This window comes from Microtus oregoni, unplaced genomic scaffold (assembly GCF_018167655.1).
Source record: "Microtus oregoni isolate MIOR12 unplaced genomic scaffold, Mior012 000001F_ref0000356, whole genome shotgun sequence".
Classification (NCBI taxonomy): domain Eukaryota; kingdom Metazoa; phylum Chordata; class Mammalia; order Rodentia; family Cricetidae; genus Microtus; species Microtus oregoni.
Window position 1 is genome coordinate 67,604,852 of NW_024543060.1, and position 24,657 is coordinate 67,629,508.

At 42.1% G+C, this 24,657-nt stretch overlaps 2 protein-coding genes across 3 annotated transcripts in view; one reads left to right on the forward strand and one right to left on the reverse strand.

The window, feature by feature from the left end:
• Ptprr (protein tyrosine phosphatase receptor type R) overlaps positions 1 to 24,657 on the reverse strand; it is a 235,564-nt gene that overhangs the window by 141,517 nt on the left and 69,390 nt on the right. The window lies entirely within an intron of this gene.
• LOC121462298 (transcription initiation factor TFIID subunit 7-like) lies at positions 3,119 to 4,204 on the forward strand. Its single transcript, XM_041673822.1, has one exon. It carries the CDS (start codon positions 3,119 to 3,121, stop codon positions 4,202 to 4,204), a length of 1,086 nt encoding a protein of 361 aa, XP_041529756.1.

Here is a 24,657-nt window from a genome sequence, read left to right on the forward strand (position 1 = left end):
TCAGTAGAAAAGTCACTTATGTCTCTTCTTGTTTTGTTCTTTAGAATTTTCTTTTTGGGTAAATTTTATATCTGCTTAAGATACTGACATATTATTTGTTAGTCACTGTTCTGTTGCTGTGAAGATATACCATGACCAAGGCAACTGCTACGAAAGAAAGCATTTGATTGGAGGCTTGCTTACAGTTTCAGGAGTTTAGTCTGTCATCTTCATGGCAAGAAGCATGGTGGCAAAAAAGCAGGCACGGGAGCAGAATCAGAGCACAGATCACAAACTTCCAGTACACAGTGGTATAGAATGCATTACTTTCCAGAAAGGGAAGAGAGGGACCATAATGAGGAACTACCAAAGCCAGGCTGAAAAAGAGCACGACAAATTCTGCATCTTCATGTTTGATGCTAAAGCAGTCTTCAGCACTCCAGCTCCTCTCAGCATTGTTGACTGCAACACACTTCTTTCTCTTAGGCTAGTTTCACACCTTGTCTACAGCTCTCCAAACAACTCTGGCATCTCCAAAATCTTGGGGCCTCCGGTACAATCCAGGCTTCACCTTCACAGCTTCACACAATGGCCTCTCTAGACCTCCATGCAGGGACACCCCTGAAACACCTGACCTCAGCAACTTTCCTTAGTCATGGAGGGAGATTCTACAACCCCTTTCTTATGTCCTTGACTCTAAAGACTTAACCAAGTGACCAAAGTTGCCAAATTCTGATGCTGGATGGGACTGGGCCTTGACATATACATATACACATACATATACATATACACATATATATGTATATATAGAGAGATAGATAATAGTTACACAGTATATGTGTATACCATATATATACTATATATTTATATATAGTCTCACGAGGTGTGGGAGGTCTTTCTGTATTTGTGTTGCTTCACTCCATGTAACACACACACAGATATATGGGTGTGTGTATTACTTATGAAAATCTGACTGTATGACAAAAACTTTAAAATTATAAGAGTAATTATTTCTATTTCCAATAATGCTTAGCAACTGATGAAATCATGCGTAGTAATATAATCTTGTAATCTCAGCATTTGGGAGGTTATCCTCAGCTACTACTTGATTTTTTTTGAGGTTAGCCTGGGCTACCTGAGATCCTCTCCTCTCCATCTCCTCAGCTGTGGTTTGAGTTTTCCAAATCAATAATAAAATTGATCCAGATTTTTTTAAAATTAAGGGTTATAGATAATTTCTTGATTTATTCTTGTGCTTTATAGTACTCATAGATAAAGGGCCATTAATGATGATAGTCTATTCAAGCCTTATTTCACCAAGAACAGGGCTATAGTAGGCCTTCAAAATTATTTGCCCTGCTATGTGGGTAAGTGGGGAAAAAATGAATATTCAGACTGCTGTACTGCTTTTTCCTTCAAAGCTAGCAGAGGGAGAATCTGGGGCTATTCAAAATTCCATTCAGTGGCAGCACATAATAATGTATTTGTGCATCTTGTCAGCATTTATCATATGTACTTATCCTTAAATTTTATTTAAAGGCTCGAGGTATATGAAAAGTGAAAAGTCACATATTTGTAGATTGTCCTCATTTTCCAAGGAAAACAACAGCGGTGATAATAAACTTTGTTGGATTATAGATTCATGCTAGCCCTCTCATTTTCTTTTTTGTTCTAAAGGCCTGTCTAGAAAAAAAAAACTATATAAAGATATAGGTTGGATAATCGTATTACACCAGTGTGATTTTCCAGAGCTTAGTGGTTGTTTTTTGACAATGAAAAGGGAATTCTGTGTTCTCGTTTTTGTGATCCAACACTAGGTTGCTTAGGGGTAAAGAGTCATTGTGCTGTATTGACAGTTACTAGCAAATGGCTCCCAATTTTAAATATAATTTTCAGGTTGGAATTTATAACTCATACCTCAGTGAAGTATTTGTTTAAGAAAGGTCTCCACGCCCATCCCATGTTTCTGGCTTTTGGAATAACCACTAGCTGTTTAGACTTGGACATGTGTAGTGTTGAGCCCAGAGCCTCCTGCCCTTCTCTAAAAGACTAGAAATATGCCAGGCGATGGCAGTGCACACCTGTAATCCCAGCACTCGGGAGGCAGAGGCAGAGGCAGAGGCAGAGGCAGAGGCAGAGGCAGAGGCAGAGGCAGAGGCAGAGGCAGAGGCAGAGGCAGAGGCAGAGGCAGAGGCAGAGGCAGAGGCAGAGGCAGAGGCAGAGGCAGAGGCAGAGGCAGAGGCAGAGGCAGAGGCAGAGGCAGAGGCAGAGGCAGAGGCAGAGGCAGAGGCAGAGGCAGAGGCAGAGGCAGAGGCAGAGGCAGAGGCAGAGGCAGAGGGATCTCTGTGAATTTGAGGCCAGCCTGGTCTATTTGAGGTAGTTCCAGGGCAGCCAGGGCTACACAGAGAAACCCTGTCTCTAAAAACAAACAAACAAACAAACAAATAAATAAATAAATGATTAGAAATAAAAGATGGGCTTGGGGGGGGGGGGGTTCTGTTGCTATGGCGAAGATTCCAGCAGCACATGCGCTGTCCCGGCCAGATGACAAGCTAAGGGTTCATGGAGTTTTAATCGTAGACAGTGAAAAACAAAAACCGAGACAGCCACACACGCAAACACCCTGAGCAACCAGAAGACAGAAATCCTTCAACCGCTTCCTGCTCTCCTCTAGGAGGGGTGCGCGGCTCCTGACCGGAAGTGCCTATTGCGCATGCCCGAGGAGCCATTTTCAACGTCAGTTCTGTTCAGGTGAAGAAAAACGCTCGCTGCCTCGAGGCTCTGGGTCGGGTGAGCAGCAGCCAGAGGCCTGTGGAGGCCCTGGGCGACCGCGGCCATCGCAGAGGACCTAGGAGGACCGGGGAGGCCCAGAGAGGTTCGCGGGGTGTCCCGGGGCCCAGGGAGGACCTTGAGATGGTGGCAGCGAGCAGACGCCAGTTGGCACCAGTAGGGCCTCAGGCCTGCAGAGGCGCGAGGCAGCCATTGGAGGCCAGTGGCCTGTGAGCTGGGGTGTGGGGGAGTCTCCCTGCTGGGGACAGATGCCCTGAGGCCTCGTCCTCGCTGCTGAAACAGACCCGAGCAGAAGCCTCTCTCTCTTCCCTCCAAGGCCTCCCAGCCTCGCCCAGGCCCGAGAGCCGAGATGAGTGAACACCAGGACGAACGTCCTCACGAGCTCGAGAGCCAGTTCATCCTGCGTCTGCCCCCGGAACATGCTTCCGCTCTCCGCGAAATCATCCGTTCTGGCAGTGCCTCCACGAGGGAGAAACTAAAGATCGACTTATCTCCTGACACCCGGCACGCCATTGTTCAGGTGGATAATGTGTCGCTCTCGGCCAGGGTTGTTGATTTGCCCTGTGTTATCGGAAGCCTGAAAACTCACGATCGGAAGACCTTTTATCACACAGCGGATATTTCCCAGATGCTTCTGTGCAGTGCCGATGGCGATCCCAGCCCTTCTTCTGCTGGTGCTCCAGCAATGGGAAACGAAGGGGAAACCGAGAAAAAATGTATCTGGAAGCATGGCATTACCCCACCACTTAAGAATGTCAGAAAGAGACGGTTTCGGAAGCCAGCAAGGAAGCTCCCTGATAGGAAGCAAAGTGAAGAAGGTGGTAGTGGCGCCATTGATTCTAAAGACGTGGAAAAGGAAGTAAAGAGACTGCTCCGTTCAGATGCTGAAGCCATTAGCAGCCGATGGGAAATCGTTGATGATGAAATCAAGGCAGTCCAAAGTCAAACTTGTGTCCCAGGGCTTCCTGACCCCACTGCAATAAGTGGTCCTGTCTCATCAGAATGTGCTCTACCTCAGAACACATTCCGTGATTCTAGCCATCATGATGACGATCAAGAAGAGAAGGATGAGGAGGAAGAAGATGAGGAGGAGGATGAAGAGGAGGAGGATGAAGAGGAGGAGGAAGATGATTCTGAAGAGGATCTGGAAAGGGAGCTACAAGCCAAGTTTATTGAGTTTAGCTCGTGCAAAGCTAAGGAAGGCCATACTTCAATAATTTTGGGAATTCAGAAGCTGATTCATCACAAGGAGAAGAAGCTCCAAAAGATTCAGGGCAAAGCACAAAGACAGAAATATCTCCTCGGAAAATTGGAAAACCTGACCCTCAAGAGTCATTTCCAGTCTGTGCTAGGGCAGCTCAAGTTGCAGGAGAAGCAGAAGCTTGAGCAGATCATTTTCCTGCAGGAACAACTGAAATATTTTTTGAAGAAATAAGAAGACCTTGACTCTATCATTTAGGCTGAAGACTTGGTGAAACTGTTTGTTTTCCTCCAGTTACCTTATCTTGAATTAACAGGTTTTTTTTCTTTGAACATTTTGCTAATTGTAGTGACTCGAGAACACACTTATAGAAAAGGGCAGTATAAAAATTTGATAACTTAAAGGGTCCCAATTGATTATGGGGCTTTACTTCTCGGTTAATTTGAGAACTCAATGTATTCTCTTATGATTCTCTCAGATCATTTAGCTGTGCTTAACAAAGGGAGACGGTCTAGCTTAGTAGGCCCTACAGCTAGTTTGCATATGTTTAAACTGTTCAAATGTTTGCTACAACATAGAAAGAAATTTCTAGGTGTGGTAGCCCACACCTGTAATCTCAGCACTTGAGAAGTTGATTCATAAATTCAAGGCCAACCTGGGCTACATAGCAGCTTCCAAGTCACACTGGTTTATATAGATCTGTCTTAAAACAAAGAATACTAGATTCTGTTGAAGTAAAGACTACTTTTTTGCTCAGGGAATTTGTGTGTGTGTGTGTGTGTGTGTGTGTGCAACTGATTAGTGTGCAGTTGCAACATAGGAGTTAGCCTTATTCTAAGTTTCTCTATTCTAACCTTACTAGAAAAGATTAGGAAAAGCCAGATACCTGTAATTTCTATGAAGACTTCCTTACCAATTCTGGGCTGCTTGCCAGTGTTGTTTTAGAACTTAGTATGTATTCTTTAAGCAAAAATAAATTCTTTCTAGAGGAAATAAAAGAATCAGTAGACTATTGTGTTGTTTTTCTACATAGTAATGCTCAGAAGGTTGAGAAAACACAATGACACCAAAGAAAATGCTAGTTCAAAATGCTAATTTCAGGAAACATCAGTGCTTCATACAGTACTATATCCTCTGAGAAACGGGATGGGTACATTTCATTTGTCAGCAGTATTTATTACAAGTGTTACTATGTCACTCTAGTTACTAGGAACTATTTATAGTTCTCTGGACTTAATGATATATTCACTTTTCCCTCTACTAGAATGTAAATTTGTGTTGGGACATTGATATATATGGGAAACACACACATAAACACGCACACACAAACACAAACCAGTTTATCAAGAAACAGGTGAGAGAGAAGTAGGAGAAGTAGAAAAAGGTGTGAGGAGGGAGGGAGAAAAAGGGACATTGCAGAATACTAATAAAAGGCAAACTACTTTCATACTTTTAAGAAATTTGGAAGATATTTGAAAATTATAGAAAAAAATAAAATTGATAATCTGGAAAGATGTGGAAAATGGGGGTTAAGATTTAAGATTTAGAAATTTATATTTTTTTTTATTTGTTTGTTTGTTTATTTGGTTTTCGAGACAGGGTTTCTCTGTGTAACAACATGGACTGTCCTGGAACTAGCTCTTTTAGACCAATCTGGCTTTGAACTCACTGAGATCTGCCTGCCTCTGCCTTCTGGGAGCAGGTTCTGGGAAAGGCATATGCTGCCATTACCTGGCAAGGAATTACTATTTTAAAGTGGTTTTAAGTTATAGTTGGTTCACAGCTTTCATTTCATCTTATGAAATATAAAGATTCTGTATGAAATCACCTCAGAAGTAACAGATGGTGAATAAAATAGGAATTCATATTAAAATAATTACTGGGAGCTGGAGAGATGGCACAGTGCATATAAAAGCCCTTCCTGAACAAGCATGAAGCCACAAATTCAAATCCAGGAGCTGGATCTGTTACTCCAGCACTCGGGGGCTTAGCTGAAAACCTGCTTGAGCTCTTGCCTTGAGGATAAGATTGAGAGAGATAGAGCAGGACACTAGGCATTCTTCTCTGGCTTCCAACCCTGCTCATAGGCAGACATCTCACACGTGTGAGAGCCGGCATCACATACATCCAGCACACATAAGTTTCTTTTCAGAAAAGGTGAAGAAAATTAAAACTGCCTCAATAGTAGTGTTATTATAAACTGGTAGGTCAAAAGACAACTTTTAAAAAAATTAAAAAGACAGTATCACTCTCTAGTCTGACCTCAAACTCACAAGTTCAGCCTTCTTAGTGCTGGGATTATGCCTGATGCATGAGTTCTAGGTTGTCTTTTTCTCTACTTTTTAATGAGAAAAGATATTTATTTAAGCTTATACTTGATTTGATTCTACAAATAGATACTTAGTGAGGTATGTTTGTATTGGACACATACAATGAAGAAATACGAATTCTAATTTCAAGAAGTTTGCAGGTAATATCTGATCTTACTAGTCAACTTATGTATATACAGATTTTTTTATATTTTTAATTTTAATTACATGTCTATGTGCGGCTATAAGCACCTGAGTACAAGTGCCTGAGAAGCCAAAGGCATCAGATTCACTGGGAGCCGGAGCTAAGGTGACTGAGCTGCCTGATGGATGTAGGGAAGAGAACTAGGCTCCTCTTCAAAAACAGTGCACATTTTAAACATCTGAGCTCTTCCATCTCCTCTTATTTATTTTTAAAATGTATTGAGGATACCAAGTTGAATCACATTAGCTTAGTCATGCCAGTGAACTAAGATTTGAGGGGTTGTTGGGAAATGTCAATTGTTCAAGAAGTGTCATTTCAATCTTATATTTGTTTTACCTTGCCTGAGATTACTGTTACAGAATCTGAGCATCTTGTAAGATGAAAATATTGCCCTTATTTTGTGGGGAGAACATATTTATTTGGTTCTGTGTATGATCTCTAGGAGAGGATTCCTAAAAGGCACTTGGAGGAGAGGCACAGATAAGAGATGGGATGGAAAACTGTGGAACCCTGGAATAACAAAAATGTAGAGATTTTCCAGAGCACTCATTAGCTCTTACTGGTTTACTTTCGGTCATTCATGTTAGTATAGTGATGCTAATAGTCAAATAAAAACATGTACACTGACTGCATTGTGGGACTAGTTAAAGATATTTCTTTAATTAAACATAAAGTGTATCTATGAAGAGAAATCCCCTAATTAGGGTTAGGGAAATATAAGTTTGTGGAATATAAACAAAACTTCTATTTTGTTAAAGTGATTGTTTTTGTTTTTTATGAATTTTTTGATTTTTTTGGTTTTGGTGTGTGTGTGTGTGTGTGTGTGTGTGTGTGTGTGTATGTGTGTGTGTATTCTTTTTGCCATAACCCAGGAGGGCCTAGATTTGGTATGCAGCTCAAGCTGACATTGTTGAACTCCATAGAAATCTCAGCCTCCCAAGTGCTGGGATTACAACTATGAACTATAAACCCTGGTTACTTTTTAATTATTTAACAAACAATTTTTAATAGATACTGTGTCTGGGGTTACTAATATTAAAAATGTACTCCATACCATTTAAATCATTTAAGAGAGTCAAGCTGCAGAGACAGGCGGATCTCTGTGAGTTCGAGGCCAGCCTGGTCTACAAGAGCTAGTTCCGGGACAGGCACCAAAGCTACAGAGAAACCCTGTCTCAAAAAAAAAAAAAAAGAGAGAGAGAGAGAGAGAGAGAGAGAGAGAGAGAGAGAGTCAAGCTGGCTGCATTTATGACTTTATAGAGGAATTTTTAATATGTTTCAACAACACTGGTTAATGCTAAAAATTTAAACCATATTGATGACCTGCTTATGGTCACCATTAGAAATCAGTCTATTTTGTTACTGTGGGACACAGCAGCACTCATTAAGCCAAGAAAACAGAACACTGAGAAGGAATCTCCTTTCAAAAATATTTTTTAAATTCTTTGAGAACTTTATCCCTATTTTGATCATATGCACCTCCCACATCTTCCATATGGACTGGCTCCCAACTCCATGCATGTCTGTGTTTTATATCTCACTGTATCCAATGTGTACTGTCCACATGCCCCTGGGTGTGGAGCCTTCCACAGGAGCATAGTTGACCTGCCAGGGACCATGCCCTTAAAGAAAACTGTCATTCCCTCCTCTGGAATGCATCAACTGTCAATGGCTCCTCAGCTAGTGTTAGGGGCTTGTAACCCTCCCCCCCATTTCTAAGCTGAAATTTGGACTGGCCTGATCTTGTACAAGTCTTATGCAGGCAGCTCCATCTGAGTTCATGAAGACCAGTGGTTCTTTCATGGTTTCACATTGATTCCCCCCAATGTCTGGTTCTTACATTCTTTCTGAACCTCCTGTGTGATGGTTCCTGAGCCTTTTGGAGAAAGGTTGTAATAGATAAATGATAGGTAAGATTTGGGTTGAGGAATCCACAGACACTTATTCTGTGTGCTTTGGCCAGTTATGAGAAATTTCTCTGATGAGGTTTGAGAGCTGTGAGACTCTATGGGTATAGAAATATTGATTTGTCCCTTTACCAAAATAATAGTAGTAATAGGTTAAATCTTTGGGGCCTGTGAACTCCCCTATCACAGATACTGGCCAGATTCACAGTATTAGGTGTTTCCTTGTGGAACAGGTCTTCAATCCAATCAGAAAGTAGCTGTTTACCTCTATAACACTTGTGGCATTATTCTACCCATGAACATGTCTTGTCATGCCAACAGTTGTTGACAGAAGTTTCTGTCCCACCCGGTCCTGCAGCCATTCCATCCCAAAGAAACACACAAAGATCAACATTAATTATAAACTGCTTGGACTAGTAGCTCAGGCCTCTTATTAGCTCTTTCTTACATCTTAAATTACCCATTGTTCTTGTCTATGTTAGCCATGTGACTTGGTACCCTTTATCAGTGAGGCATTCTCATCTTGCTTCCTCTGTGTCTGGCTACCTCTGTCTCTACTGCAGACTGACTCTTTCCACTTCCTAGAATTCTCCTGTTCTGGTCACCCTGTCTCTACTTCCTGCCTGGTTTCCCCACCTATACTTCCTACCTGGCTACTGGCCAATCAGCATTTTATTAAAACAGTACAATATAAGTGACAGGGTACAAGATCATTCTCCCACAGCACCTTTTCTTCTTTTTCTTTCCTTTTTTTTTTTTGACAAAAGTGGGGAAATGTACGATATTTTGGTCATGTTTTGACAAATAAAGCTTGCTTAGAGTCAGAGGTCAGAGTTAGCCGCTACCTGACCAAAATGAACCATAGAGGTTTTGGAAGACTGAGGACAGATAGGAGAGGAAGTAGTAAGCTGGGGAAAATGGGATCATGTGCTTGTTTGAAGGAAGGAATGGAGCATGTAAGGAAGGCTGGTGGCTTCTCTGCTTCTCTGATCTTTCAGGTTCTTACCCCAATATCTGACTCCTGTATTTTTTTTATAAAGAATAATTAGAGTAACGTTTCAGTCATTATTGTAGTTCACAGGGTTTACAGCTAGGTAAGACTTCCTGGCTTTTTTCTACCATTAGCCTGCATCGTACCTCTTGGTGCCATAAAGGCTAACCATCAGGGAGGAAGCTTCCTGGACAATAGCAGCTTGATTTCTTCTTGACCAAACTGGTTAGGTTCTTCTGAGCACTCTTTCATCTAGATTTCCTCTTTGGGTGTTGTTTTCATCCTGGCAAGCCAAAGTTTAACATAAACTCTGTAATGTTAATTAGAGAAGCTTCTCCTCCTTGGGTGTCTAATCACCTTCTGTATTGATCAAGTTCTTCCACTCTGATATCTACATATTTAGTCTGTATTTTAGTTAGAGTTTCTATTGTGTGAAGAGACACCATGACCATGGCAACTCTTATAAAGGCAAACATTTAACTGGGGCTAGCATACAGTTCAGAGATTTAGTCCATTACTGCCATGGTGGGAAGCATGGTGGCATGCAGGCAGATGTAATACTGAAGAAATTGCTGAGAGTTCTACATATGGATTGAAAAGCAGCAGAAAGAGTGAATGAGTTACTGGGCCTGGCTTAAGCTTCTGAAAACTAACATCCCACCCCCCAGTGACACACTTCCACTTCCTAGGAGTGAGCGACACTTGCTATGAAACAATGGGGACTGTTTTCATTCAGACCACTACCGTCTGCCTTTAGCAAGAATCCTGGCAAGTCAGTGTAGTGATACTGCAACAGACACCCAATCTTGATGTCTTGTCTTTGTCCTTTTCTGTCCCATCACTCTACTTATTGTCTATATGTTTTGTTGTCCTTAGGGTTGAGGTTGAGCTATCAGTTGTCCTAAATGAAGCCCTCACAGTTTCTACAAGTGTCACAAGGTTCTCTACTTAACCTTTCAAAGTAAATAAATGACAATGGATAGGGAAACTACCAGGCAGTTGTCCAGACAGGATTGTGTCCTTTAAGAAAGGAGTATATTTAAAAGATACATTTGTCAAAATTGCTCAAATAAAAGCAAAATATGTCTAAAATGGTCATTACTTCTCATACCAAAAGCCAGCCGCAAAGGCAGTATGCCTGGAGCCTATGACAAGAGGGAGAGTAAGGGGTGAGGCAAGTAGATATTGACATGTCTGTTTTCTGTGAATAATGTGCAGGATTTCAAACTCTAATGGCAGGAATCAACCCTAGAATTTTAGGGAAGTTGCTTTAAAAATAAATGCTATTGAGCACCAATGTATATAAGACTGCGGTGTCCAAGAACTGCAAGATAAACAAGGCAAGGTTGTATGTAACAGCTGAATCTTTTAGCATAACACCAAAATAGAGAACACAGAAAATGACTGAAAACATAAGCCGACTGGAATTATCAACTGGAATCCATACAAATGCATCGTAAAGACAGCAATGGTTTCTATTTTTAAAAAGGGAGTTAAACTTGCAAAACATGCAAAAAAGAGTTAATGCTTCCCTATGACAGAAATGAACAACCTATTCTGCCAAGAGGAAGAGAAGTGGAAATTAATGTCAGAAGCCCAGCTTAATTCTCTCTCAAATTCAAAAAACCTGAATTTTAATGTTCATGAAAAACACGTGTCCTGCTCTGCAGAAGCCGGGACAATTATTGGTTTATTCATAATTTTATGTCTCTTGTACCAGACACCATGTGGTGGAGCAGGCCAAGGGCCAAGCAAAAGGGTGCCAGAATTCTACACACAGTTAGATGGCAAGCTGTGGAGGCCTCCTTCCCGCCTCCCAGTTCACACAGTTAGATGGCAAGCTGTGGAGGCCTCCTTCCCGCCTCCCAGTTCACACAGATATAAATAGCCCCTCCCACCTTCCAGACAGGAACTGAATGAATATAGAGGAAGGAAACTAATTGGACCCATCTGTGGCTGGGAAGGCAGGATTTCCAATAAATGTTCCCCCAAAGAAAGCATTTTCAAATGCTCTTTTGACCAATTTCAAAAGGCAGAGGCTTTTTTATGAAGTGACCTCCCATCTTCTAATCCACCAGTCCTGGGAAGTTTCGTGTTAATACATGTACTGCCTCGAGCCTGCCTGGCGTGGAAGCCTATGTCTGGAATCTAAGCACTGGGAAGGCTGATAAAGACCGTAAATTTGATATTTTAGCATTAAGCATGTGTGTGTGTGTGTGTGTGTCTGTGTGCATGTGTTTAATCTTTGGATATTTCCCTAAAGCTCAGTTCAGAAAACAAGTAAAACCAAACATTTGCGGACATTCTTTTTTTTTTTTTTTTTTTTTTTTTTGGTTTTTCGAGACAGGGTTTCTCTGTGGCTTTGGAGCCTGTCCTGGAACTAGCTCTGTAGACCAGGCTGGTCTCAAACTCACAGAGATCCGCCTGCCTCTGCCTCCCGAGTGCTGGGATTAAAGGCGTGCGCTACCATCGCCCAGCCGGACATTCTTTTCTCTTAAACTTTCCCTTCGTGTTCCCCTCTAGCAACAAAAAGCCTGCATGAGCATGCGCACACACACAATTTCTTTCCTTCTGTTAAATCATAGAAAATACGATGTAATTCCTTAGAGGTCTCTCATGTTCCCTTTACCTTTAGAACAAGGTCTCATGTAGCTTACAAACTGGCCTCAAACTCACTGCATAGCATAGGATGGCCTCACACTCTGACGACCTTGCTTCTGTCTCCCAAGTGCTGGGATTACAGGTATCCATCATGTCCGACTCTTGGGAATTTTTAGACCATCTTTTAGTTTAAGTTTGAGACAGATTGGAGCATGGAACTATTGCTATAATCTAGTAGTGCTATCATACATGATTTTATTTCTGTATTTACAACTATAACAATGAAAGAAACAATGTAGGGTACCCTGAAGTACATTTTGCCCACAGCAGGACAGAACAGTCAAGGGCCAGTGATCTGGAAACCTGGATACAACTGTCCATATCAATCTACTTCAATTAAGCCAGCCAAGAAGCCTTTGTGATCCTGTGCCTCACAGTGAGCAGCAACTAGCAGGAGAAGCTATTTGGCATCAAATTCAGAACCAAAGGTTAAATTATCAGCTCTTCCTCTATATTTCTATCTAGCCTCTCGTTTAATATTACCACGGGTTTTCCAGCTTGCACCAATTAGGCTTGTTGCTGCTTAGCACGTCACTTCTCCACTTAGAATTCTCTCTGCTTTACAACTCCACTTTCTTCCCTACAATGCCCGTAGTGTGGGGTTCAACACTCTTAAGGTCATGAGCCCCCTGAAGTCCTCCACGTCTGAGTTTGCTATGAAGTGGTCACATTGGTAGCTGGCAGGGCTCTGTGGAGGGAAAAGCGGCACAGGTGGGGAAGGGAAGGAGGTGGGTGAAACACTCCTTCCTCAGCTGGCATTCACGGGATGCCTGGGTTGAGTCTCTGCTGCAGACCGGAAGTTCACACAGGGCAGAGACTCTGGATGCATTTCTGAGGCCTCATGGTCCCTTCCTTTGTTCCCTCACAGCATTGTCATGATTGATGTTGTAATTAATGAGAAGCCTTTCCTGCAGCCTCTGTGTTTTATCAACTCCTTGTGTCCCTGGGCTTAACAAATACTAGTTTTTCAACAAGTATGTGGTTTAACTGGAGTAACCGGTAATTTCTAGCATAATGCCTGTAAGAGCTTCGAAAAGGTTCATCAAAATTTAATTTTAGCATCTCCGTTTTTCTTTAAAAAGGGGAGCCCCAAATCTACTATGAAGATTTTGAAACATCTTACAACACCCATCCATTGTACGTGAAAACACCATCCATTGTATGTTTGAGCAAGGGCTAGACAATACTTGGTTCGCAAATGGATTAAGGCTCACTTGAGCAGCCCTGGCCTCAGCAGCCAGCTGGTCCTTGGGGAAGCACAATGTAGCTGGTGATGTTAGGTGCAGGGTCTTTCTAGTTTCCTAACTTAGTGCAGGAGAGCAAGGGTTTGTTTGCAAATATTAGGCAGTGACTTGAAAAGGGGGCATATGTGCAAGACCAAAGATAAAAAACACCATTCTACTAGAACTAAAGATGATTGTCACCCGCTCTTCTGACCATGAGTTTGTAGAATCAGTGATTGATGACATAATTTTGTTTTGGGAGGTTCTTCTGGACTATTCAACACTTTTGTCCATATTTATCCCTCTTCATAGATCCAGGAGGTAGGCAGTATTTTTACTCTAGTTTATAATGAAGTAAAAACGTGAGGTGATTGCTTAAATTCTAGACAATGATGGAGGTAGAATTGCAATCCAGACATCTTGAGCACTAATCAGTCCCTACAACTGCCTTGTTGAAATGTGAATTGCACCTATTAAATGACCACCAGGAAACTACCCAGTACAAACAACCATGGATCTTCCCAAATGCGGGGTTAGTGCTAAGGGAGAAAAGAGGCAGAAGTCGACCTTACAGCGTTTAGGTATAGTGTTGTCTAGTCTGTCCTTAAACCTCATTATGCCTTCCCAAAGCTGTGTTGGTGTTACAATCTCACTCCTTCTTGTGCCCTACTGAAGAAATGCATTCCCTCTGCAAAGACCGCCTCATGCACTATTTCTCTGGCTCTATGCTCCCATTGGATGCTCTCTTCTAGAAGGTCTTTGCATCCCTTGACATCTAACACTGTGCCCAGTACAGAAAAATTCTTAAGCAAATAGTGGAAGAAACTGGATATAAAATAACCACGCAGAACAGTGGCTGCTGCATTGCAATCGGTATTTATCATTCTTATTGTTTTTGGAGTTGGAAACATTTGAATATTCTTATTTTAATATTTTCAAGTTTTTTTTTAAGACTGTATCTCTTGGTCTGGCATTAACCTCCTGGATCTATGGTACTGCATACTTCTGAACCCAGCGATAGAGAGGCAGAGGCAGGCAGATCTCTGAATTCCGGGATAGTTTGGTTTGATTTACATAGGGAGATGTTATGTCAAAAAAAAAAAACTTGTGAAAAAAGGAAGAAAGAAAAGAATATGGGAGGGCCTTGGACTTCCCATAGGGCAGGGTATCCTGCCCTCTTTTAGGACTGGAGGGGGAAAGAGGAGGGGGAGTGGGGGAGTGGGAGGGAAGTGGGAGGAGGGGAGAAAGTGGAACTTCTGAATAGTATTATTTATAAGGTAATTAAAAAAAGAAAAGAACATATTACTTTATCTAAACACATTAACTTTCTTCTTTTATGGAAACTATTTGTCATTAGGGATTTTAAAGATGTTTTTATCAGCAACTTTATGAAATCCTGGGTGAAGCTTTGCTAGAAAATGAGGGGGAGAAGGTGTGAGGGAGGGGGAGAGAGGGAAGAAAAAGAAGGGAAATTGTAGCCACTTGAGGGATTGTTCGTAACACCTCTCCCTCAATTGATCTGGAAATGGAACCGTGCTAATAAGGTGAGAAGGAAGGAGCAAGGTGCAAATGGACCGCCTTACGGGGGGAGGTGAGAAGAAGGTGGGAAGGCAGGGCATTCACACCCAGCTAACGCTCCAGAGCCAGAGCTGGTATAGCACAACTTGTGCTAATGAGCCCGACTCCGCCTCCTGCTTCCAGCACCTCTGCTCCAAGCTCCTTTAGATTTCTAATAACTCTTAGGAGATGCTTTCTGCAAACCATATATATCCAGCTAAGCCGGGTGCAATTAGAAGCAGAAGGAAGTTCAACCCAGGTTTCCCTTGAAGTAGTTCCGCTTTGCAATGTTTAAGGGCACTCAGACTTGTCAGTCATGTGCCTTGATTTTGGTTGGAAAATGCAAATTGATGTCTTAAATAGGAATAGGAGTGATTACAACTCCTGAATCCATTAGCCCTTTGTGGTAGCTCACACTGATCTCTTGCCTAATGCTCTTCACTGACTTGTCTGCTCCAATAGGAAATCTCCAAATCTTGCCAGTACCCACAAGGCCCTGTGGGCTCCGAAACCTACATTTTCTACACTGGCATCCTGCCTTCCAACAATACAATCCTCCCTTCTCTTTCGGGTACTCCAGACTTATTTCTGCCTTAGTGGTGTGGGAGGTCCTTCTGTCTATGTGTTGCTTTTATTGGTTAATGAATAAAGAACTCCTTTGAGCCTATAGCAAGGGCAGAACAGAACTAGGCCGGAAAAGCTGGGCTCTATGCTGGGAGAAAGATGGCAGAGTCCAAGAGAAGTGGGTAAGTCACAGTCACATGGTGATATACACATTACTAGAAATGGATTAAATTAATATGTAAGAGTTAGCTAATAAGAAGCTAGCAGTGGGCCAAGCAGTGATTTAATTAATACAGTTTCTGTGTGATTATTTCCATTCTGGGTGGCCGGAACGAACAAACGGCCTCCCTGTTACACCTTATGGTCTTTGCCACTCCCTCAGCCTCCAATATAAAATGCTCTGCTTGAACCTCTCCATGATAAGCTTCTCATGGCTCTGACTTCCATTCAAGCTTCGTAGGATGCCTTCCCTTGTCCCCTTCTTCTTCCTAAACTAGCATAGTCCCTCTAATGCCACCTTTAAGATACTTATAATAACGTCATTATCTCATTCAAGTGTTTAGTTGTAGATTTTTATATTTTCTTCCCCAGAATGCAAGTTGCAGAAGGGCAAGGTCCATGTCTATCTAGATCTCAAAGTATAGTTTGATGTAAGATACATAGGGACCCTTTGCTGCTGGGGCTAATACAACAAATTATCACACCACCTCCTGGTTCATAGAGAGGGGGCTGTAACCTCCATGTAGCAGAAAGTGCAAGGGAACCCCGCAGAACCTTCCTGACAAGGGCATGTATCCCATTCACAGTGACTCTGATTTCATGGCCTCAATGGCTGTGGAAATCCCCCATCTGCATACCATCACAGTGAGGACCGGGTTTGAATTTATGAATGGGTGTGGTTATGACATTAACTAAACAAAGGTGAGCCTTATCTCCTGCGGTAACCACACACAGCACAGGTACACAATAAGACTATGAGTCAAGAGGCAACTGGCCCTCAGCACGGGAAAGGCATTACTAAGCTCTCTTACTGCCTTATCTTTGCTCCCCTTGATTGGGCCCTTTCTTCTCTGAGAAGAATTTTTTTAATTTATAGTTCTAATCTTTCAAACTTCAACTGATTAGTATTACTTTATCTGAACAACACTTCTCTATTCTTAGGTGGTTTTTAAATGAACTCATATAATTCAAAGATTATATATAAGTAGCCTTTTTTTCTTTCTTTTCTTCCCATTTATTTATTTATTCACTTACTTAGAATAGGATAAGAACATAAATACCATATTCTCAAATGGAAGGAATTATACACTGACTATATGCACACACACATATGCTGGATTATGTATATATATACATATGTATACACTGAATTATATATATACTGGATATCATATATATACTGGATCATATATACTGGATTATGTATATATACTGGACGACACACATATATACTGATATGTATGTGTACACACACACACATATATACATATGTATATGTATGTATGTATGTATATATATATATATATATATAAAACCTTTGTTCACTTCTACGACAGTGAGGCTAAGTGATGGCAGAAAGCAAGTTAACCGTGCCACCTTTCAAGACTTACTTTTGCCCGAGTCAGGCTTGTTTCTCAGTATGTATCATCTTCACACATGCTATGAACAAAGTACTTCATGCAAATTTTCCTTGAAAGAATGTGATTAGCCTTCTGCATTTATTCAAACTCTAGATGATGCTCTGTCTGTAACAAATGCACAGGCACATCTAAGGTAACTTAGGAATTGAACATGGAAGCTAGCTTCTTTGCTTCCTGGTAATTTTTTCACTTAAAATTTATCAAAAATATTTTATGTTCTCAATACCAAGAATGATGCCACAGATACAGGGTTTAAGACAGTGTGGAGGTTACCCATGGGGGTCATCGGTTTGCTTTGTGCATGTCAATGATGTAGCTGGAAGAGCTAAAGCAAAAGTAGCTACGAAATACCCATAGCCAGACACCAGTTCATGTTCCATGAAGGTAAGGACCTTATCCATGTTGTTCAGCATTGGATGGTGAGGGCCCAGCAGGGCTTCGTACAGTGACTTATCTAATGTTGAGACTCGATAGCCTACTGCTAGTCACTTTTGAGAACTTCTTATGTTAGTTCTTTATATAGGCACAGCAATCCAAAATGAAAAAGAAGTACCCGTTACTAAACAACTGAACTGGAGAGGGTATGTGACTTGCTCAAGTTCATGCGTGACTTCAGTGAGCAGAGACCTGTACCAAGAAACTCACACTTTTCACCTCACCACACCGGGTTCTAAGCAATGACTAGTATTAAGTGCTCATTTTCGTTTGGGAACGTAGTGGTAGGAGCAAGGTTAAAAGCGTTTTATTGCCTATTCATCTGAACACATTGCCTCGCTCTTTTGAACCCAGTACTCTTAATTTACTGATAGTCACAGTCATTAAAGATCCAATTAAGCTCTTCAGATAGCCATTTTGTGACTCTCAATAAACAAGAACCAGGGCAGCCAAGGAAAGTGTGGAGGGGATGTGCTGAGCCTGCAGGTGGGGAAGAAGTCATAATCAGAGGCAATCAAGGCGCCAGGCTCTCTCGCCAGCTGTGCAGCTCCTGGCTTCCTTTGGCCTGAAGTGTTCTGTTATGACACATGCTACAAAACAGAGCAGCCTGCACACCGGCTGCCATTTCCCCTCTGGCTGGCGTTCTGGAAGAGCCAGCCCAGGAGGACAGAAGGCAAGCTGTCATTTCAGGCTTGCCCTTTGGCTTACCTGCATGTTGCCGCAGACAGCTTCCTCATTTCCGAAGAAAGCCTTCCTCGTTTCCAGTCATATTTATAGCCACTGACTCACCCTCATCGCTCCTAGATAGCTTAGTCTTTCTTAAGGTCAGGAAAGCTGCCAGTGCAGAGCTTGCCACTTAAACAGAGGCTTCTTCTTGGAGCACCCTAATTATGTGAAAGCTGGGGGCTGACTGCTTAACACTGTATTCAGTTTTAATGTTCACCTCCTGGAACAAAATCCCTCCTGCAGTTTAGATTTCTCTTCTCAGACCTATATAAATAGATCTGCACCCTGCCAGATCTGTTCCTCCGAATACCTGGAATAGTTCAGAAGAATGGAGCAAGATTCCTTGTTTACTGAGGTATCGTCACTAATCAGGTCCCCTCATACATGCTGGGCATTCTGCAATTCATTGGCACGGGATTTTCTTACATAGCGCTTCTGTACAACAGAGGCTGCAAGTTCAAATGTCAGCATTAACATGCAAGTGATGTTGGTAAGTGGAAGGTCAGCATCTTGCCTGCAGGGGTTTGCTGCCCTGAAGCTGCAGCTGCATGCTTCTGTTTGAAAAAGCAGACAGGAAGCTACTAAGACCTGGCTTTCCAAGGAGAGTTCTACAAGCTGAAGTTCCCTCTTCTGACCACCTTGACGATTCTGCAGATCAATTGACTAGAACACAGTTATTGTATTGAGTTGGAATGTCCCAGATCAAGAGCCAAAACTATCTGGGAGGCTGAGGTAGGAGGGTGGCAAGTTTAAGGAATGCCTGTGCTACGGAGTTAAAGGACAGTCTGGCAATTTAGTGGGTTTTGTGCCTAGATTTAAGAAGTAAAAAGAGAGCTTAGAATGTAGCTCAGTCGGAAAAAATGTGCTCAGTTCCCAGCTGGTTTGTCTCGGGCTATCTTTATCTCCCTGCCTCCCACCACCACCAATATCCAGCTATCAACCATCTCTTAATTTGACCTAACATCCTTTCGACTTACAACCTTTGTAATAGATAGACTTATTGTATCACTGGCTTCACTAAACCAGATCAAAAGCCAGCAGAGAGCATCTAGACTTAAAGAAGGGAGTGCCCTGCTTCACTGTAAGCTGCCTTCCTGGTGTCCCTGGTAGTGCATTCAACACATGTATTGACTTATATCCTTTCTGTATCCTGTGGTAGAGTTCATGTTGCCATTTCTACAGTGGTGCAGGTAATTCAGGATTACCTGATTCTAGGTTCCAGGAATACAGTCACTAACATTTGGCTCAAAATAAATGACCTATCATCTCTTTGGGAGCAAGTGCTGTGTTTTGCACTGAAGGTTCAAAAGTCAGTGTTTTTTCTTTGATTGTACAAAATTCAGATTTAAAACATTACCTCAAATTTTAAGGTATTTTGGAGAAAAGGTATTTTGGTTCCAGGCAGAAGGAAATTGAGAAAATAAGATTCCTTTGGAGACATGCAAATCACTGACTCTGCCAGAGTGGGGTGTGCACACAGGGAATAACAAGACACGGGACTGGAGAGTCCCCTGGGTTTTACCTCCATGTGATGTGACGTCATTTAAGGATCCATGCTGCTATGGTAGGGTCAGAGTCCCGCTTACATTCGATTGATAAGACGGTGGGTGAAGAAGGTGGGTTGGGGCAGGAAGTGTGCCACCACCGTCTCCGGGACACGCAAGGACAGCACAGGGGGAGGTGTAGGAGAGATGGAAATGTAAAAGCAAGGTGGGGGACAGTAGACAGGATATAGGGGTGGAGCCAGTGTGATAGTGTGGAGAAGGAAGAGCAGAAGCTGTCATCCAGGTCTCTAAGCTGTAAAAGTGTGTGGCCTGTGATTCCAGGGGCTTACTGATTCTATCAGTACAGGCTGGGCTGACGGGTGGAGGACGGTGGAGTACTGCCTTTCACTTGTTTCCAGAAGCATCCAGGTGGCTGGAGACAACATCTCGGGACATATATGTATAAAGATGATGCAGTCTTGGGAAGGGTGCGGAGAGGAGAAGCGGCTCAGAACGGGTGCTGGAGATGGACCATTTCTAAGGGCGAGAAGAGATGGCTTGTAGGACCGCTAAAGACATAGCGCTCCAATCTCCATGTCCCTGTACACCCCAAGGGACTTTTGACTCTACCAGCAGCCTCCATACATGGGGCAAAACTAGGCAGTCCTCATCTGTGCTGTGCACCATTTGCATAGCTAAGCTGGTAGGTGGCAGGATCACCTGCATGTGGCAATTGATGAAAGACCCCTGCAAGAACTACATGTGCCTCTATAACGGTTCCTAAATTTCCCTAGGTGTGTGCATTGACTATAGTATAAAGCTTTGCTTTTTTTTCTAGGCTTACTCATTTTTTCCTATGCAATTTATTTATTTATTTATTTATTTATTTATTTATTTATTTATTTGTCAAAGAGCAACAGCAGTTAGGCATTTCTCCTACTTGGAAAAGGGCACACAGTGATTCTGGCTTGGACTTCATCAGTGGGCTTTCCAGAGTCAGGCAGTTGTTAATGGCCGAGTCAGCAGGACACAGTGTAGGGAACAGAGACCAGTCTCTTGACTCTGATAGTGGCTCTCTGGGGCTTCAGAAGTTCACTAAGAAGTATCACTTTAACACTGCAGTTACTTGCTACCTTTGCTGTCACTGTGGGACCAGAGTCCCTTGATGGGCCTTATAACATGGTGATCACAAGTGCTTTTGAAACATAAAGAGAAATTAATTCACATTGTGCTTATGTAACCCTAGGGGTAATTATTCCACTAATAAATCTTGGAGGAGGAAAATCTCACTGTTACTCTTAAATATTTCATATGCTATGTACCGAGCATCTGGATCAGTTACAATTCTACCTAGAAAGTATTTTTCTAGTGTCTCTTACTGCAAGTCGTTGGTGCTCAGAGCAGCAGTATGGTCAAACAACATGCCTATGATTCATTGCAAGGGCAAGTTGAGGAGAAGACTATTGACTCTCCATCAGAAATGGGTTTAATATTATGCTTTTCCATTTCTTGTTTTTAGTCCTGGGGACTGGTCCTAGATTCTGATGTAGGCTGGCCAAGAGCTCTGCTTCCACTTCCCGCCCTTTGGTCTTTATTTTGAGTCAGGGTCCCACTCAGCTTCTCAGGCAGACCTTGAACTTGTATTCCTCTTGTCTCAGTCTCCTGAATATTTGGGATTGCGGATTTTCATTGGCAGGCATGGTTGTACCTACCTGGCCTTGTTCTGCTGTTTCACTTAAGGAGGGTATTTCACTGCTCCAAAATGGATTTGATCATCTGTAAGACGATAATCCTTGTTCCCTTCTACCTTGAGAAGCAAGTCTTAATTTACCAGACTGAACGATGATACGAGGGGAAAAGAATCAAGAGGAGTTAATAAGAGTCTTTGGTTTCTGATCATTTTCTCTTTCATGGGTCATGATTTTTGTGATCAAAAGGGAGTGACAAAAAGGACAATTCCAAAGTGCTGCTTGGGACAACAAGCCACTGGTTATTCATAATTAAAATGGAGTAATTTGCAACTAATGGGCGATGACTGCTAGATACTCGTCTATGGTGTGATAGTGTCATTGTTCACGGTTGGGCCTGAGGCTTAGCCGGTAACTGAAAGCATTCAAGCAGAACAGGAGGCTGCCCAAACATCCACTAAGTAGGGAGAATGGAGGGATTTGGGTACTCACTGATAAACTGTTTGCCAAGCTGCCCATTTATGCAGAAAACACTGACTGGAGACTGAATAATTCAGTGAGTATGTGGTTACCTCTCTGACGACGTTTCTCTGGAGACCAACCAGAAATGAAACTTCTAATGCTTGGCCTTCATGTTAGGAAAGTAAAGCCCTAATTTTCATTTTCCTTTAAATTTCCTCATATGAATGGCATAGTGAATATATAATTTAATTAAATTGATGTTTTTTTCATAAATATAAATGGGTCAAGTGAGCCCGAGTAGTTTTCTTTTTCTCTCTCTGACACACTCATTTAATTAAATCAGCTGCCCAGTAAACTCAGCTAGTGTTTTTTGCATGAGACATTCTGGTTAATCAAGTCCCATCTCTGTTTACAAAGTTCTTCCTACACCTATTCCCTTCCCCATGTTTCTACTTGGGCTCTTAAAGTTGAGGTCAGTGTCTTTTCTCTCCTATTTAAATGCTTTTTGAACTACACTGGTTGTCTTGAGCCAGCCTGTGCTGGATCACAGTGAAAATGGCTTAGAATAAAGTTAAAAACTCGGCCATGATCAACAATACCTCATGCAACTCAGCCCTCCCGATCTCTGGGCTCCCTCTCTTGGCTCTCACCAATTGCCTTTAATATCTTCAGCTTACACTTTGAAGACGCGTGCTTCCCTATGCCTCAGAGCCTTCGTACATGCTTCTTCTCATTTGTTTTCTGTTGCTATGATACACACCAAGATGAAAGCCAACTTGAGAGGGGTGTCATTTTATTCTACATGGTACATTTACATGCAGAGAGAAGACAAGGCAGGGACTTGAGGCAGAAACCATGGAGGAAGGCTGCTTACTGGACTGCTTCCTCAGACTTGCTCAGCTAGCTTTATAGATATAGCCCAGGTCTACCTGCCTCATGATATACTTACTCCCCACAGTCTGGGCTCTCCTGTGTAATGCCTCACAGACATGCCCATATGCTAATCTAATGGAGACTATCCCTCAGCTGAGATCCCCTCTTCCCAGATGTATCAAGTTGGTTGATGTAAGATTAGCCACCACAACGCAGCTTTCCTAAATAGTCAAGATCAGCCATCACAATGCTGTCTTCCCAACTTGAGCCCTCTCCCATTTCCACTATCTACCTTGCTAATTCTTACTCGTCCTTCAGATTGTAAATCATCAATTCCTTCATTGGGTGGATTTATCTTGATCTCTTAGACCAGGCTGTGTTTCTCAGTTGTGTACCTACAATGCAAACATTTTCAATGAGCCTACTTTTTTACAATTCCAATCTCAATCATGGCATATATCTGTAAGTTTTAAGTTGAATGAATAATGAATGTTTTCTTAAACATTTATCTAATTGATTATATATACAGACACACACATAGGATATCTGCTACATATTCTCAAAAGATTCTTCTCTAAAGAAATAAAGACCCATTTTTAAAATATTTAATCTTAAATGTCTAAAGCAAATAGAGCATAGTATTCTGAACACAGGCTTTGATGGGATGGTGGTGCTAGAACACACCTATAAGGCGGAGACTTAAAAAAGAGGGGGAAATGAAGGGAAATGTGGCTATAGATGGAGGCCCATGAGGAAATGATGACACTGTGTACCATAGTGGACACTCATGTTTGGTTCCAAATTTGGCTTCCCAGCTGACAATTCTCTCACTCTTCTGGATATGACTCTCAGCCTGAAAGCGAATGGTAGGCTGTATAATCTCTAGACATTTCTGTTTTTTTTTTTAAATAGTTTTTGCTGCTAAAGCCACTTCGCTGCCTTCATAAGCTCTGAACAGTTAGTCTGACAAGGAAATAGATACCCCTCGTGTTGGCATGACAATTTTCCTGTCACAAATTCAACTATTTATTTATTTATTTATTTATTGCATTTCAGAGAAAGAGAAAGTTATCGCCTTTGTGATGCTTCTTGTCTCAATCCTGGGGGCTGCATCTCACATTTTTGAGATTCACTTACAAAACAAAAATTTCCAAGAGCCAATGATGTCTCTTAACATCATCGAGGATGGCAATCGGTGAAGATGACATCCTGCAACACCAGCTCGTATCACCACATTAACTGATGTTTTCACGAGAGTGCATATTGACTAACATGGGTTTGCTCCCAAAGTAATCTCATTTGTTTAAGTACAGCCACTAGCTACTTACCATAGGCTTGATCTACTCTACAAGGGAGTAACCCAGAAACACAAAACCACAGACATCACTTTTCCCTACTGTGTTTTGTCAAGAAATAAAAGCTTGGCAGCTGTTAGCATGAAGATAATTCATGTCGCAAATCACTAGTTGATATTACTTGAGAGTAGAAGAGAAAATCCTGGAGGAACATGTGAAAATCCAGATCACATCGCTGGGTAGGAAGATGGCCACTTAAAGACAGAATATGGCAGAAATAGAAACCAACTGGTGTAAGCATGGCATTGCACCAACATAGTGCAGATATACACCACAGACACAAGAGGATGGAACAGAATCAGAGACAACACAAACATGTGGTTGGATTTTGAGGGAGAATCTGATTTTTGGGCTACTCCAGCTTCTAGAAGCTTCAGTGTTCCTTGTTTTGTGGTCTCATTCCTCCTTTGTATCACTCTGACTTCCTCTCCACTCTCCCTTTCCCACTTTTAGGGTCTGCTATAAACACATGAGTCCAGAGGCCCAGAAAGATCGATTCAGTGCAGGGCCAGCGGATGAGGAACGTGTGCCTTATCTGTAGCCTTATTTCTTCTTTTGAATTCCAGGTGACACTTTCCCAGATTCCAAAGAATTAAAATATAGCTAT

Bases quoted from the DNA above. Each gene is read 5' to 3' on its own strand.
- LOC121462298 (XM_041673822.1), top strand. From the start codon at position 3,119: ATGAGTGAACACCAGGACGAACGTCCTCACGAGCTCGAGAGCCAGTTC.